This window comes from Eleutherodactylus coqui, chromosome 1, assembly GCF_035609145.1.
Source record: "Eleutherodactylus coqui strain aEleCoq1 chromosome 1, aEleCoq1.hap1, whole genome shotgun sequence".
Taxonomy (NCBI): domain Eukaryota; kingdom Metazoa; phylum Chordata; class Amphibia; order Anura; family Eleutherodactylidae; genus Eleutherodactylus; species Eleutherodactylus coqui.
This window is the reverse complement of record NC_089837.1, coordinates 235,046,721-235,063,859: the sequence shown is the minus strand read 5'-3', so window position 1 is coordinate 235,063,859 and position 17,139 is coordinate 235,046,721. Positions and strand designations below refer to the sequence as shown.

The 17,139-nt window shown below is 43.6% G+C and overlaps 1 protein-coding gene across 4 annotated transcripts in view; it reads right to left on the bottom strand.

Annotated features, from left to right (window-relative positions):
- Nucleotides 1–2,197: 2,197 nt before the first annotated feature.
- Nucleotides 2,198–17,139, bottom strand: part of LOC136611531 (uncharacterized protein MCAP_0864-like) — an 88,734-nt gene continuing 73,792 nt past the window's right edge. For 3 of the 4 annotated variants that reach the window (XM_066591222.1, XM_066591214.1, XM_066591205.1), the window contains one exon: nucleotides 2,198–3,011. In XM_066591222.1, the coding sequence (XP_066447319.1) occupies nucleotides 2,814–3,011 (198 nt within the window). In that variant the 3' untranslated portion in view covers nucleotides 2,198–2,813. Of the gene's footprint in view, nucleotides 3,012–5,269; nucleotides 5,904–17,139 lie in introns of those variants that run through there. The other variant, XM_066591232.1, reaches the window with a different exon arrangement.

The window sequence follows — 17,139 nt, the reverse complement described above, 5'->3', positions numbered from 1 at the left end:
ACCACCATAAAATCATAAAATATGACTTTGATACATTGAGTGACTGTCAGGCCAGGCCAAAGTTCCTATGTTAAGTCTAGCGGCACTGCTGTGCTTCAGCCAACAGCGCCGCTAGGGAGAGTCAAGCTGTGATAAGCGACATTCAGATTAATTACATACCAGTTTGACGGTTGCTATGTCCCCAAAACATGGAAGACCAAGCCGTGGACAGCGAACAATTCGGGCCGAATCCTCGGCTCGACAGTTCTTAAAACATTTACAACCATTTTTCCAAATACATTATATTTGCGTACCGTACATCGCGTGAATCTAGTTATTAAAAACATTGGTTCCTTCAGTCCGGGATAATGTAAAATGCAGCTGTTGTGGTAGATCTCCCTATCAGTCTAAACAGGGTTTTTGTTCAGAGGACATAAAAAGCTGCTTGTCTCTTGGAGGTTTCTAGAAAGAAGAAGTTCGGGGTTCGGGGTTTCTTTACATACATGGTTGGCCTTGTTATGCAGCAGTGCCCCTTCTAGTAATTAGACCTTCTTGTCTACTAGACCAGTCTAGTAATTAGATTTACCATTAAAGACACCAGGAAAGCTGGGTTAAAGAGGATTTTAGGGGAAGTACTGAGAAAAAGTTATGGGTCATAAGATAACTAGATGGGTGATAGTGTTGCCTCACTTATAAAATGAGTCCAAAGGGGTTCACCACCTATGTACAGCAGAGATTTCCAAAGCAAGATCTGTGGACCTCAGAACCTTGTGGAGAAGTAACGGCCTTCAGTGATGTAATTTTCAGAGACTTATTTTAGTAGTTCACTGGGGTTGAAGATAAGTGTTGTCTTTGGTATTAAAGACTTGAGGTTGGACTAGTAGGTTGCTGAATACAATCAGATTCAGTATCTATGCTGTATGTTGTTGTGTAACTGGGGCTATGTAGTTTCACTTAATGGAAACTACAGTCTCCAGTTACCATACCTGCCAGACAGGTATGTGTCCCTGGCTTAAAGGCTCTATCACAGCTGTGATCTCTTGAGTTACGTTACTGTTTCAATAGGGGCCGTGCAGCTGTTTCTTTTTCATGCCAATGTGTTTGAGCTAGGCTTAAGATAAATATTATTTACCATCCCACATCCAGATTTATCTGATATCTATCTATAAATCCAATGTCTGTATATCTAATTCGTCCATTAGGAGCTGAATTCACATATTTGATGCCATTTTTAATGCTGATGTTTTTTAGCTAAATCTAAGAGTGGATCCAAGATTAAACAAACATAAAGGAAGGACTTTTTGGTGCAGGAAGCTGAATCCAGCTGAAGAGCAGAAGGCCCTATGGAGCCTTCCTCTCTGTTGCATCACATTGCATTAAAACGTGCTTTTCATGTGGTGCGATGCAACTTTAACAGTAGGAAATCCTACTGTCAAAGAGCTAAAATAAGCTGTAGCTGCAGAAAAAAAACCCAAACAAACACATACATCACCTAAGAAGCGCTGTCCGACTCTGCTGTATCTCCTTTCCAGTCTCCACAGGGCTTCAGGCATGTCTTCTGGCTGGGGATTGGAAAATCCCCGCCTCCAGGAAGCGCTGTCTCTGATTGGATGAGGGCCATGGCGCTCAGCCATTCAGAGGCAGCGCTTCCTGGAAGCGAGGAATTTCTATTTCCCGGCCAGAAAAAATGCTGAGGACAACTGCCGGGTACCAGGGAGAAGATGCAACGGAGCCAGACAGCACTTCTTAGGTGATGTATGTGTTTTTTGCTTTTTTTTCCTGCAGCTAGGGCTTATTTTAGCTCTTTGACAGTAGGATTTCCTACTATTAAAGTTGCATTGCACCACACAAAAAGCGTGTTTTCATGCGATGTGATGCAACAGAGAGGAAGGCTCCATAGGGAAACATCGGGTACAAAACCTGGTAAGTCGCGGACATATTGCGAAACCCATGAGGTTTTTGACTTGCAATGTCGCATGCTACAAAACATCGCAAATGTGAAGAAACCCATAGGAAAGCATGGGCTTCACATACATGTGATTTGTAGCATTGTTGCAACGCGACTTTGTCGCCTGTGTGAAATAGGTCTAAAGCTCAGTGAAATAGTACTGTTATGCATTAGGTCTGATTTACATTTTGATGCATAATGGAAAATAACATGCTAGTTATTGATATAACTTTTCATGATCTATCAATCATATAATAACACACGACACAATAAGAAGTATCTTCAATTTATTTCTTTTTTATTGAAATAGAAAAACCCTGAAGAGAGACTGGTTTCATTGTTCTATGGAAATAAGCAGTAATTATTATATGTATGAGTTAATTCAATTTCATAAAAAGCAAAACATCATTTATAGTCTACTAATCTTTTCAATGGGTCTTTCAGCAGACTGAAAAAAGCATCCAATTATCACATCCTGTAATGTTTTATCAATGACATATATATGCAATACCAGTGGTCAGGCTGGAAATGTATAAAATAGAAAATGTATAAATTATTCTTTTACAGTTTAGTTTGTTGACATGATGTGACTTTTTCACTTGTTGTTTTCTAAATGCCCCCTACCCTTTGAATTGCTTGGTTGTTACATGGTATGCACAGGGATATGCGTGTAGTCTGAGACATTTACCATCAAGGTAGCCACTAGCTGCTACAATGGAGAAATCACAGTGGCCCTGGGAATATAGGGAGCACACAGGATTTCCAGAGTGCAAGGAACTGCCAAGTATTCATTTTCATCTTTCCTTTAAGTGATACATATCTGACATTTATTATATAAGAACAATGACTTACTGTCCATGTAAATAGCAGTGTAAGACAAGGTGCATTAATACTTGTCAGTGTGTGGATCAGACAATGATTGGGAAAGTTTCTTCATGGACCTTGCCAGGTCTGATATCCCCTTCCACTTGACTGACTGCAGAGACCTCTGCATAGAATGTTCAGATTGAATAGCTGATAGATGCTTGTCCAGTTCCTCTATTTGTAAAGAAATATCTAGCAGCTCATCCTCCTTTTTAGTAATCTTAAAAAAAAAAAGAAAAGCAGTAATCATTGTAATGTATAAAGTGCAAATTGGTATTGTTTTAATTTCAAATTAATCACACCATGTCTGTGCCTTGACATATATATATATATATATATATATATATATATATATACAGTTAGGGCCAGAAATATTTGGACAGTAACACAATTTTCGCGAGTTGGGCTCTGCATGCCACCGCATTGGATTTGAAATGAAGCCTCTACAACAGAATTCAAGTGCAGATTGTAACGTTTAATTTAAAGGGTTGAACAAAAATATCTGATAGAAAATGTAGGCATTGTACACATTTCTTTACAAACACTCCACATTTTAGGAGCTCAAAAGTAATTGGACAAATAAACATAACCCAAACAAAATATTTTTTTTTCAATATTTTGTTGCGAATCCTTTGGAGGCAATCACTGCCTTAAGTCTGGAACCCATGGACATCACCAAACGCTGGGTTCCCTCCTTCTTAATGCTTTGCCAGGCCTTTACAGCCGCAGCTTTCAGGTCTTGCTTGTTTGTGGGTCTTTCCGTCTGAAGTCTGGATTTGAGCAAGTGAAATGCATGCTCAATTGGGTTAAGATCTGGTGATTGACTTGGCTATTGCAGAATGTTCCACTTTTTTGCACTCATGAACTCCTGGGTAGCTTTGGCTGTATGCTTGGGGTCATTGTCCATCTGTACTGTGAAGCGCCGTCCGATCAACTTTGCAGCATTTGTCTGAATCTGGGCTGAAAGTATATCCCGGTACACTTCAGAATTCATCCGGCTACTCTTGTCTGCTGTTATGTCATCAATAAACACAAGTGACCCAGTGCCATTGAAAGCCATGCATGCCCATGCCATCACGCTGCCTCCACCATGTTTTACAGAGGATGTGGTGTGCCTTGGATCATGTGCCGTTCCCTTTCTTCTCCAAACTTTTTTCTTCCCATCATTCTGGTACAGGTTGATCTTTGTCTCATCTGTCCATAGAATACTTTTCCAGAACTGGACTGGCTTCTTGAGGTGTTTTTCTGCAAATTTATCTCTGGCCTGTCTATTTTTGGAATTGATGAATGGTTTGCATCTAGATGTGAACCTTTGTATTTACTTTCATGGAGTCTTCTCTTTACTGTTGACTTAGAGACAGATACACCTACTTCCCTGAGAGTGTTCTGGACTTCAGTTGATGTTGTGAACGGGTTCTTCTTCACCAAAGAAAGTATGCGGCGATCATCCACCGCCGTTGTCTTCCGTGGACGCCCAGGCCTTTTTGAGTTCCCAAGCTCACCAGTGAATTCCTTTTTTCTCAGAATGTACCCGACTGTTGATTTTGCTACTCCAAGCATGTCTGCTATCTCTCTGATGGATTTTTTCTTTTTTTTCAGCCTCAGGATGTTCTGCTTCACCTCAATTGAGAGTTCCTTTGACCGCATATTGTCTGGTCACAGCAACAGCTTCCAAATCCAAAACCACACACCTGGAATCAACCCCAGACCTTTTAACTACTTAATTGATTACAGGTTAACGAGGGAGACGTCTTCTAAGTTAATTGCAGCCCTTAGAGTCCATTGTCCAATTACTTTTGGTCCCTTGAAAAAGAGGAGGCTATGCATTACAGAGCTATGATTCCTAAACCCTTTCTCCGATTTGGATGTGGAAACTCTCATATTGCAGCTGGAAGTGTGCACTTTCAGCCCATATTATATATATATAATTGTATATCTGAACATGTTTTTGTAAACAGCTAAAATAACAAAACTTGTGTCACTGTCCAAATATTTCTGGCCCTAACTGTATATACATACACACATGCACCTCTTTGGATCTATTTCAATAAGCCTGAAGAAGAGCCCCAAATAGGTTTGAAAGATCGCTATAGCATTATGTATTTTTGTTAGCCATTTAAAGGCATCAGTAGACAAATGAGTGAAGAATACAGGGAGACGATCCTCACAGGGAGGGAACCAGACCTGAGCCGGGAATAGGCACTAGAAACGAGGGCAGTGGAATAGTGGGAAAGATCTGCTTGTATTGCAGTGGAGGGGATCAGACTGCAAATCCTGTAACATTGGAGTGGAAATAGGTGTGTGGTGGTGAAGGACAGCTCACAGAGAATAGCTAGACCAAAGATATATAAGAAAGAGCAGAAAGAACCCATTAAAAAGGACCGTATCCGCCATATTAAAATATACCATGTTAAATCACCTTCATAATAACCCTGACACAGGTGAATATAAAGTATATATTAATATAGAAGTGTCCCAAGCAAATCATGAAAGGGTGGAAAAAACAAATCACCGACCCTGCCAGTATTGGTGCAAGAGTGGTGCTAAAGTACAGTTCATAAAGAAGAGCTATATGTGTATGTATATGTGTGTATGCATATCTACATATATGTATATATTCTTAAAGAGATGGAAATGTAATTTTCAAAATAATATCAAGAAGAAAGAAAAAAAGTGGTTAATTTAATTAACCTCGATGGCCCCCACCAAACACTCCTTCACCTTAGAACAGCTGCAAGGGACTAATAAAGACACTCCTCAACAAATAAATCATAACTCACCATGCAAACCATCCCAACCTGATATAACTCCATTTAATAATGAAATACAGGAGTTTACATTAAAACAACTTTCTGTTATACATTCAGTTGCAGCTGCCCTGACGGGGAAAATTAAAGAAGTAAATCAGATGTTTACCTTCTGCGTCAAGATCTACAAACTCTCCTTAACAGGGTCAAACGGACAGAATCCAGAATAAGTAGACTAGAAGACCTAACATCTCCTCTCAAATAAATCAAACAAGCTCTTACCCAAAAAGTAAACCCTTGGCACCAGAAAACAGATGATCTAGAAAACTGCTCGAGGGAACACAACCTTTGAATTATAGGACTATCTGAAAAAGTAGAGGGAGAAGAATCTGAGGAATTCTTAGGAAAATTAGTTCCACGGATTATTTTTTGAAGCACCATTTTCTACATCCTTTGCAGTGGAAAGGTCCCATAGTATCCCAGGTAAACCTCTCATTACTGGAGCTCCCCATTGACCTTTAATTGCTAGATAACTAAACTGTAAAGACCAAGATATAATTCTACAAAATGCCAGATGCAAAGGAATATTTCAATATAAAAAACACATCAGTATCCCTTTATTCTAACTTCTCTGCAGAGCTACAAAAACAACATGCATCTTTTATTGGAGCCAAGCGCAAATTGAGAGAAGTACAAATTTCCTACTACATAGCATACCCAACTCCTCTACGGACAATAGATTGAGACCATCATGACAGCATAGGTGGAGGTTGCCCTCTTCATCTCATTGGGACAGGAAGAGGGGAGTTCAAAAGGCCACCTCCCACCACCATTCTCCAGTGGCTTCAAATTATCACAACAGGTGCGTCGCCCAGTCTTTTTTTTTTATTGCTGCTGAAAACAACACACTGTTATGTTACATGCACAATATACAATAATCTACAAGGGTGGGTAAGTATGTGCTGTCATGATGGACTCATGGAAAAGGAATTAATGGTAAAAATAATTCCAGTTTTATCATTCCCTCCATCCTGACAGCACACATGGAGGCAATACCAAATTATCACGGTAACATTAGGGGGACAGCACAGCCTCGAGGACCTTCCGCCCAAAGGTCAGTTCCCTACCTGAATGGAGATCCAAGCGCTAGTGCTTAGAAAAGGCATGGACGCTAGACCATGTTGCAGCCTTACAAATGTGCTCTGTAGAGGCTTTACTGCATTCGGCCCATGAGGAAGCGAGAGCCCTTGTAGAGTGAGCTTTTATCCCCTCTAAGGCCGATAGATTTCTGGATTTATATGCTTCCTGAATTGCTGTTTTGATCCATCTAGCGATGGTATCTTTTGACGCTGCTTTCTGATTATTTTGACCCAGGAACTGAAGAAACAGGTTATCTGACTTCTTAAAGGTCTGCGAGACCTGTAAATAGGTTAAGACCGCACGTCTGATGCCTAGATTATGTAGGCGTCATTCTTTGTCATTTTAAAGATTCTGACAAAAGGAGGACAGAATTACCGTATATACCGGCGTATAAGGCGACGGGGCGTATAAGACGACCCCCCAACTGTCACCTTATACGCCGGTAATACAGTGTAAAAAAAAAAATCATTACTCACATTCCCCGGCGTTCTGTCGCGCTCCGGCAGGATGTCGCTCGCTCCTCGTCCCCGGCGCAGCATTGCTTTCTGAATGCGGGACTTGAAATCCCCGCCTCCAGAAAGCTAATACACACGCCGTCAGCCAGTTACAGCCATTCAATGACATCATTGAATGGCTGTGATTTGCTAAAACACACGTGGCTTCAGCCAATCACACTATTCAATGACATCATTGAATGGGTGTGATTGCTAACACACGTGCGCCTTCAGCCAATCACAGCCATTCAATGATGTCATTGAATGGCTGTAACTGGCTGACGGCATGTGTATTAGCTTTCTGGAGGCGGGGATTTCAAGTCCCGCATTCAGAAAGCAATGCTGCGCCGGGGACGAGGAGCGAGCGACATCCTGCCGGAGCGCGACAGAGCGCCGGGGAATGTGAGTAATGATTTTTTTTTTTACACTTTTTTTTTTTGAATTACCGGCGTATAAGACGACCCCCGACTTTAGAGCAGATTTTTCGGGGTTCAAAAGTCGTCTTATACGCCGGTATATACGGTATTTCTTACTCCATTGTAGTGGAAATCCAATATATCTATATTTGTATAATGGACCTTGGTAGTGGACAGTGAACCTGTTTTTATATGTTTAACATTCTGTATACTAAATGTCAGCACTTTTCCATTGCTGGCTGTTTTGATACAAATATGGATATGTATTCTTTCATGTATGCAATATATCTACTTCCTTTAATGAAACTTCTATTCTCTAAACTCTGCTGACAAGATAATATTTAGCAAAAACACGCTATATTTTCCCCATCTGTTTTGTAACTTTAGAAGAAGTAAAATCAGACATAGATAACCGCAGCTTGAAGCAGTACCGCTTTTAGATACCGCAGTAAAAACCCAAGCAATTTTACTGGAAACTTATGCAAATAACATGGGAGATTTAGGCAATTACTAATTCAAGATGTAACCTCCAATCATATCGGCCGGTCTACACGTGGGGTATGAGACAGCCCATTCGTCTCTCCCTGCCCTCTCCAGACTACTACCACGTGACGGGCAATAACAGATGACTGGATGAAGGAAGACGCTTATCCAATAATCAGATAATACGTTGTATCTATGTAACCTTTGGCCTGCCCCAAAAGGGCAGATATGTTAAACTTTATAAAAGAGGCTACATGCCCACAAATAAAGGGGAAGTTTTCATATGCTGAACTGGTGTCAGTGTGATTACTTCAGACGGTGCGCACTGTCTCCCAACTTCCAATCTTTCAATCTGGAAGGGTGTGAACATTCCAATTAATCAAGTCGTTGGACGCAAAAGGAAATCCACGACACCATATGGAATGTGGACACCACTTTGGGAAAAAAAAGGAGGGATCTAGTCTCATGACTAGTCTATTGTCCAGTATTTTCAAGTAGGGTTCCCTACAAGATAATGTCAGGATGGGCTGCTATCGGGGTCGCCGCGCCCGCACGGCGGACGCTGTTGCCCCTGCTGCGAGGGAGCGACGCAGGGGGACTCCTACGCTGGTCCTCACTCCTGGCCGCCCAGCTCCTACACGGTGCAGAGGTGCTAGGAGCATGGCGGCTGCTGCCCGGCGCCGTGTTCCTGTTTCCATGGCAGCCTGCTGCATCTCCACTGACCTAGTCTGGTCTGCTACTGCTGAGGGAGGTTCTCCCAGCACTTTCTGATTATCCTGCTGCTGTCAGGTGCTCCGCCCCAATCAGCTGCTGGGGCGGGAGCTCTAACAGCATTTAAACCCCTCAGTTGCTTCCTGACACTGCCAGTGTTTGTATAGGCTTCCTTGCACTCACCAGCATTTCCTTGTATTCCTGATTATTAGTGTTGTGACCTCGGCTTTTCCCCTGACCTGACTTTGACTCTTCCTTCTGTACTGCGTTTCTCCGGACTGACCTTTTGTGCTTGACCCTGGCTTGCTCTTGGACTGGTTTGCGGTTTTCCCTTTGTGCTTCGCTCTGGTTGTCTGTTTGTCTGTCCATTTGTTTTCTGTTTCCAGGGATTGTGGCTTTCCCCAGCATTCCCGTAGCCAGTGTAGGGACCGTCGCCCAGTTGCCAGCCTGGGGTTTGCCAGGAGTGAGGCAAGTAGGCAGGGACAGGGGTTGTGGGCTACATTGCAGGGACCCGCAATTCCTGCTTTCCCTAGTTCCCTGACAGATAATGCTTAAATCTCACCAATCCTTCTAGTGGTTGTAATAGATACCAGAAAAGCTACCTTAATAGACAGGTTTTTGAGTGATACTGAAAGTATGGGATCAAAAGGAGGTTCACATGAGGGTTCCAAGCAGGAACTGACTTCCTGACAAAAGCCTATCTTCTCCACATAAAAACCTGCATATCCATCTGTTCTCAATCGGTTGGACATCAAAAACGGAACTAAGCTACCACTTGTACTCACAGGGTTCTAGGGCTAAATTACTTTACTAGACCTTCTTGCTAGACCTGTAAGATCCTCATAAGATCAGGATTATTCAGATCTGGACTATCTGATCCAGACCAGTGGCTGAATTTCCTTCATACCCTAGAGTATATAATGGAGGTAGTTTCCTTTTGATTCTTTAAGAGTGTGTCTATTACCTTGGTCTCTCAATCTCCGCTGCTCAGTAGCCAGTCCGTCAGCTTCATCCGATGGATCTCCTGGCAGAACACCGGTTCTGGATCTTTTGAAGAGCCTGGGAAATCAACGGAAGGGGAGGAAAGGCATATGCCAAATCCATATCCCATTCCTGGGACAGTGTGTTCAGCGACAAAGGATTGTCTGTAGGGTTCAGAGAAAAGAATTTGCAGCATTCTGAGTTTGTCTTTCCCGCAAAGATGTCTACTTGGGGGTATCCCCATTGAAACGTCAGAAGATGGAGCACGTCCATGTTTTGAGGCCATTCCCCTAGATCTAGCCTTTTTCGACTCAGAAAGTCTGTGACAATGTTCTGGGAGCCTTTTAGATGAATAGCCAATAGTATTTTTATCTTGTTCTCTGCCAGGAGAATATTCTTTTCGATAACTGTTGCAGATGAGGGTGTTTCGTACCACCCTGATGACAATTGAAAAACACTGTTGTCACATTGTCGGATAATATTTTTATGTGATTCCCACATATTATATCTGAGTTCTCTATAGTTTGAAGATAGAGAGCTGACATAGGTTGACCAGGAACCTTGCAGATTCCTATCCACAAGCTGTGCTCCCCAACCTGACCCACTAGCAGAGATGGATAAGGACAGGGACCACTGGACCCCTGTTTTAAGGTTACAGGGTGACAACCACCAAGCTAAGGATTTTTTCACCAAGCTGGACAATTTAAACTTTTTATCTAGTGAGGACTGATTTTTATCTTGCTGGAGAGATCTGGAATGAAATTGTGCCCAAAGGACAATTTGCAAACACACCATCATTTGCCCAAGGACCTTTATACTCTCCCTTATAGAGACCCAGTCCCTCTTCTTAAATTTACTAATAGAGAGGAAATATCCTTCCTTTTAGACTGAGGCAAAAATGAGTAATCCTTAGAAGAGTCCAAGAGAACTCCCAGGAAAGTTTTCCAAGTATCTGGATTTAGGCTGGATTTTTTGAAATTAATAAACCACCCTAGCTCAGATAGAAGCTTAAGTGTCTGGCCCAGGTGTCGCTCCATATCTGAATTATTTGAGATGATTAGAAGATCATTCAGATAAGGAACTATATTAATTCCCATACCTCTGAGGAAGCTAATCAGCTCACTCATCACTTTGGAGAAAAGCCTTGGAGAGGAGGATATATCCAAAAGGCAGACAAATAAACTGAGAATGGACTATCTTTGAACCCATTCTGCAAAACTAAGTTATTTGTGGTATGACATATGAATGGAATGTGATAGTAGGAGTCCTTTAGATCTACTGTACACATGACATTGGATTGATTAATCAAGAGAATTGTAGACCTAATAGTCTCCATTTTAAATCAACAATTAGAAACATATAGGTTAAAAGACTTTAACCCCTTAACGCCACAGGGCGTAAGTGAAAATCCTGGCTATGGGGTACTTAATGCAACAGGGCATACACTTACGTCCTGCGGATAGTGCGAGATCAGAAGAGATCCAGCGGGAGCCAGCTGTCACCGATAGCCGTCCTCCACCAGCAACAGCGGGGGTGCATCGGAACAACGACCCCCTGCTGTAAACCCCTTCCCTGCCTCGATCTATGTAAAGGGTTCACAGAGGCAGCATGCTCCCTCTGTGACATCACCGGATTCTTGCGATGTAATCACAGAGAGCTGATGGGTTGCCATAAAAACCACAGCTTGACACACAAAAAAACCCTCATAGAGCTCTGTCCATGAAAAAATAAAAAAATCATAGGACTTTAAATACAGTGATTTAGAAAAATAAATAATTTCCAGAAAATAAATTTTTTGGTATCATTGCAATCGTACCGATCTGCAGAAAAAAATGTATTGTGTCATTTATGGTGCATAATTAAAGCTGTAAACCTCCCCCCCCCCCAAAAAAAAAAAACAATGGCAGAATTGATGTGTTTTCTCTCCCTGCTATCATAAAAAAATTAATAAAAGTTTTACAATATAGTCTATGTATCCAAAAATGGCACCAATAAAAACTACAGCTCGCCACGCAAAAAACAAGCCCTTATATTAGCTTCCATTAGATTATATGTGGATTCCGAAGCTACTTTCCTGTCCATAGGTTCTTGTAATTGTGATGCATTCTCAAAAGGCAGGGAAGTCTTTTTAATTAGCTTCGACACCTAGTTGTCCACTTTTGGCACCTCGCTCCAAAGGTTTGTGTCCTCAGGTGCAAACAAGAGTCTATCTTTGAACCCTCTAGAGATAGATAGCCTTTTCTCTGCCTTTTCCCACTCTTTTGTAATAAGTTGATTTAAAGTCTCATTTACGGGAAAACATTTCCTGCGGTGAGACCTAAGACCCCGAAACATCTCGTTCTGAACGGATCAAGGTTGTTGGACATCTACCACCTCTATGGCGTTGCAAACTGCAGATATCAGTTCCTCTTGGTCTTGATTAGAAAAATAACATTTTTTATCATCATCATCCACAATTATGGGTGCTGTAAACACCCCCTCAGCATAATCCACCTCTGGTTCAAACGTGGAGGATAAATAGCTGTGAGTTCAGGCCCTTTTTGCTGGCCTAGAAGGTCCAGGCTGGGGCTGAGAGACTGGTTCCACTCTCATGGCTTGAACCTCCTCCCTCACCATTTGACGGAGGCCATCCACTAGGGATTGTTGTTTTTTTCTGACAATTTTTGCCCTACAGCACAAACAAGCTTTTTTGCATTGTCATCTAACTTCCTAGTACACAATGCGCATCTTTTAATCCTTTTTTTTACATAAGGCTTCTGTTTTGATGCTTCCTCCTGCAATACAGGAGAAGCCATTATACCAACAATACAACCTGTAACTGCTTTGTTTGTCCAAGTGGACTACTCAAAATTGGTGGGTTTCCCCTGTCACCTTCGATGCTGTCCACAGTGTTTAGGAGGTGAACTAAAGCTGTATCTCGCAGGGTGAGCTCTAGGAAATTCAAAATAAACGCCTTTTTTTGAAACTGGTGGGGCATAATGTCGCCGGAGTGTGCATCTGACGTCATCACGTGGGATGCGGAGCGATGTCATCGTCCCCTGCCAGCCACCATGCCGCCACTAGACGCCGGACCCATCTGCAGGAATGTCGAAGCATTTCCAGAGGGTCAGCGGTCCGCAGACCGCCTCCGCTCTCCGGAGTGGGTACCAGACCAGACTCCCAGGATGAGCGCTTTCCTCGTCCATCCGCCGGTATTCATGGAGAACTCCCTCTGTATCTCACTGGGACAGGAAGAGAACTGGAGAATAGTGGTGGGAGGTGGCCTTTTGAACTCTCCTCTTCCTGTCCCAAAGAGATCAAAAGGGCAACCTCCATGTGTGCTGTCAGGATGGATGGAATAGTAAGTGTTTATTATGCAACCATCACTTTATAATCACTCTATTGTTTTTCTTACCAAATGACTAACATAAACTTTATGTCTTGGAATATAAGGGGACTGGGAAAACCACGAAAAAGAGGTATGGTTTTTTCCCATATAAGCACACATAAACTCTGTATAGTATGCCTCCCAGAAACTCATCTTACCCCACCAACTACCAATCTTTTAGATAAACTCTGGATCGAATTGAAAAAAGCAAAGCATAAACTATTTTTTTTAATCAAACAGACGATGTTTGAATTTGGCAATCAATCCAGTAAACTCATTGCCCATATGGTTTGTCAAAATACTTCCTCTTCTCCAATATGTAAAATACACTCCCCTGAAAACCAAATGCTTACTGACACAAAGAACATGCTAAACAGATTCACTCAATTTTATCAAGATCCATATCAATCCCAAATTACATATGAAGCTGAAGATCTTAGAACATATTTAAATAAGATAGATTTCAATAACAACTTAAAAGAGCATGCTTCCTTCTTAGATTCACCTATCACTCAGCGGGAAATAACAGAAACTTTATCTTTTCCGTTGCCAAGAACAAGCCACCTGGCCCAGGTTGTCTTCCAAACTGCAATTTATTTACAATACAACGAAATCTTAACCCCCACGTTTACTCTTTCTTTTCCAAAAAGTCATAAAACAGGGTAAATTCCCAGGCTCATTTAATGAAGCAAATATTGTAATCCAAGTAAAACCTGACAAAAACCTTGAAGAATGCACACATTATAGACCCATACCTCTCCTCAATACAGACTATAAAATTATCACTAAATTACTAGCAAATAGACTGAATTTGGTTATTCCCAACATTATCCAATCTGATTAATCAGGATTCATACATCAAATAACATAAGATGTGTACAGGTAATAACTAGAGATGAGCGAGCACCAAAATGCATGGGTGCTCGTTACTCGAGACGAAATTTTCGCGATGCTCGAGGGTTCGTTTCGAGTAACGAACCCCATTGAAGTCAATGGGCGACCCGAACATTTTTGTATATCGCCGATGCTCGCTAAGGTTTTCATTTGTGAAAATCTGGGCAATTCAAGAAAGTGCTGGGAACGACACAGCAACGGATAGGGCAGGCGAGGGGCTACATGTTGGGCTGCATCTCAAGTTCCCAGGTCCCACTATTAAGCCACAATAGCGGCAAGAGTGGGCCCCACCCCTCCCAACAATTTTTACTTCTGAAAAACGGTCATTAGCAAGGCATAACTTAGCTAAGCACCACACTACCTCCAACAAAGCACAATCACTGCCTGCATGACACTCCGCTGCCACTTCTCCTGGGTTACATGCTGCCCAACCCCCCCTCCCCCCCCCCCCCCCCGCACGACCCAGTGTCCACAGCGCACACCAAAGTGTCCCTGCGCAGCCTTCAGCTGCCCTCATGCCACACGCTGGCCTCATAGCCACACCACCCTCATGTCTATTTATAAGTGCGTCTGCCATGAGGAGGAACCGCAGGCACACACTGCAGAGGGTTGGCATGGCCAGGCAGCGACCCTCTTTAAAAGGGGCGGGGCGATAGCCCATAATGCTATACAGAAGCAATGGGAAATCCAATCCTGTGCCACCTCCATCAGGAGCTGCACACGTGGGCATAGCAATGGGGAACCCTTGTGACACACACTATTCATTCTGTCAAGGTGTCTGCATGCCCCAGTCAGACCGGGGTTTTCTATAAATAGTCACAGGCAGGTACAACTCCGCAATGGGAATTCCGTGTGCACCCACAGCATGGGTGGCTCCCTGGAACCCACCGGCTGTACATAAATGTATCCCATTGCAGTGCCCAGCACAGCTGAGGTAACGTCAGGTTTAATGCAGGTGGTCTTCGGCCCACACTGCATGCCCCAGTCAGACTGGGGTTCTTTAGAAGTGGACACATGGAGTTACAACTCCGTGTGGACCGACAGCATGGGTGGGTCCCAGGAAGCCACCGGCGGTACATAAATAAATCCCATTGCATTGCCCATCACAGCTGAGGTAACGTCCGATTAAATGCAGGTGGTCTTCGGCCCACACTGCATGCCCCAGTCTGACCGGGTTTTTTAATACATAGACACTGGCAGGTACAAATCCCTAATGTGAAGTCCCTGTGGACACACAGCATGGGTGGCTCCCTGGAACCCACCGGCGGTACATAAATATATCCCATTGCATTGCCCATCACAGCTGAGGTAACGTCAGGTTTAATGCAGGTGGTCTTCGGCCCACACTGCATGTCCCAGTCAGACTGGGGTTCTTTAGATGTGGACACATGGAGTTACAACTCCGTGTGGACCAACAGCATGGGTGGGTCCCAGGAAGCCACTGGCAGTACATAAATATATCCCATTGCAGTGCCCAGCACAGCTGAGGTAACGTCAGCTTTAATACAGGTGGGCTAAAAATTACTAGGATTACAATGTAGGCGAGGGCCCAAAAAAATTAGTGTACCAACAGTACAAATGTACTTCAGAAAAATTGCCCATGCCCAACCAAGAGGGCAGGTGAAACCCATTAATCGCTTTGGTTAATGTGGCTTAATTTGTAACTAGGCCTGTAGGCAACCCAGTTAAAATAAAAATTGGTTCAGGTGCAAGTTTTAACGCTTTATTGAATTGAGAATTGAAACGTATAAACATTGTTTACAAAAGTTATATGACTGAGCCTTGTGGGCCTAAGAAAAATTGCCCGTTCGGCGTGATTACGTGAAGTTTCAGGAGGAGGAGCAGGAGGAGGAGGATGAATATTATACACAGATTGATGAAGCTAAAAGGTCCACGTTTTTTTATGGTGATAGAGAACAATGCTTCCATCCGTGGGTGCAGCCTACGTATTGTTTAGGTATCGCTGCTGTCCGCTGGTGGAGAAGAGAACTCTGGGGAAATCCAGGCTTTGTTCATCTTTATGATTGTAAGCCTGTCGGCACTGTCGGTTGACAGACGGTACGCTTATCTGTGATGATTCCCCCAGCCGCACTAAACACCCTATCTGACAAGACGCTAGCCGCAGGACAAGCAAGCACCTCCAGGGCATACAGCGCGAGTTCAGGCCACGTGTCCAGCTTCGACACCCAGTAGTTGTAGGGGGTAGAGGCGTCACGGAGGACGGTCGTGCGATCGGCTACGTACTCCCTCACCATCCTTTTACAGTGCTCCCGCCAACTCAGCCTTGACTGGGGAGCGGTGACACAGTCTTGCTGGGGAGCCATAAAGCTTTCAAAGGCCTTGGATAGTGTTCCCCTGCCTGTGCTGTACATGCTGCCTGATCCCCGCGCCTCCCCTGCTACCTGGCCCTCGGAACTGCACCTTCTGCCACTAGCGCTGTCGGATGGGAATTTTACCATCAGTTTGTCCGCCAGGGTCCTGTGGTATAGCATCACTCTCGAACCCCTTTCCTCTTCGGGTATGAGAGTGGAAAGGTTCTCCTTATACCGTGAGTCGAGCAGTGTGTACACCCAGTAATCCGTAGTGGCCAGAATGCGTGTAAAACGAGGGTCACGAGAAAGGCATCCTAACATGAAGTCAGCCATGTGTGCCAGGGTACCTGTACGCAACACATGGCTGTCCTCACTCGGAAGATCACTTTCAGGATCCTCCTCCTACTCCTCCTCCTCCTCCTCAGGCCATATACGCTGAAAGGATGACAGGCAAGCAGCATGGGTACCCTCAGCAGTGGGCCAAGCTGTCTCTTCCCCCTCCTCCTCATGCTCCTCCCCCTTCTCCTCCTCCTCCTCCTCAACGCGCTGAGATATAGACATGAGGGTGCTCTGACTATCCAGCGGCATACTGTCTTCCCCCGCCTCCGTTTCCGAGTGCAAAGCGTCTGCCTTTATGCTTTGCAGGGAACTTCTCAAGAGGCATAGCAGAGGAATGGTGACGCTAATGATTGCAGCATTGCCGCTCACCATCCGGGTAGACTCCTCAAAGTTTCCAAGGACCTGGCAGATGTCTGCCAACCAGGCCCACTTTTCTGTAAAGAATTGAGGAGGCTGACTCCCAC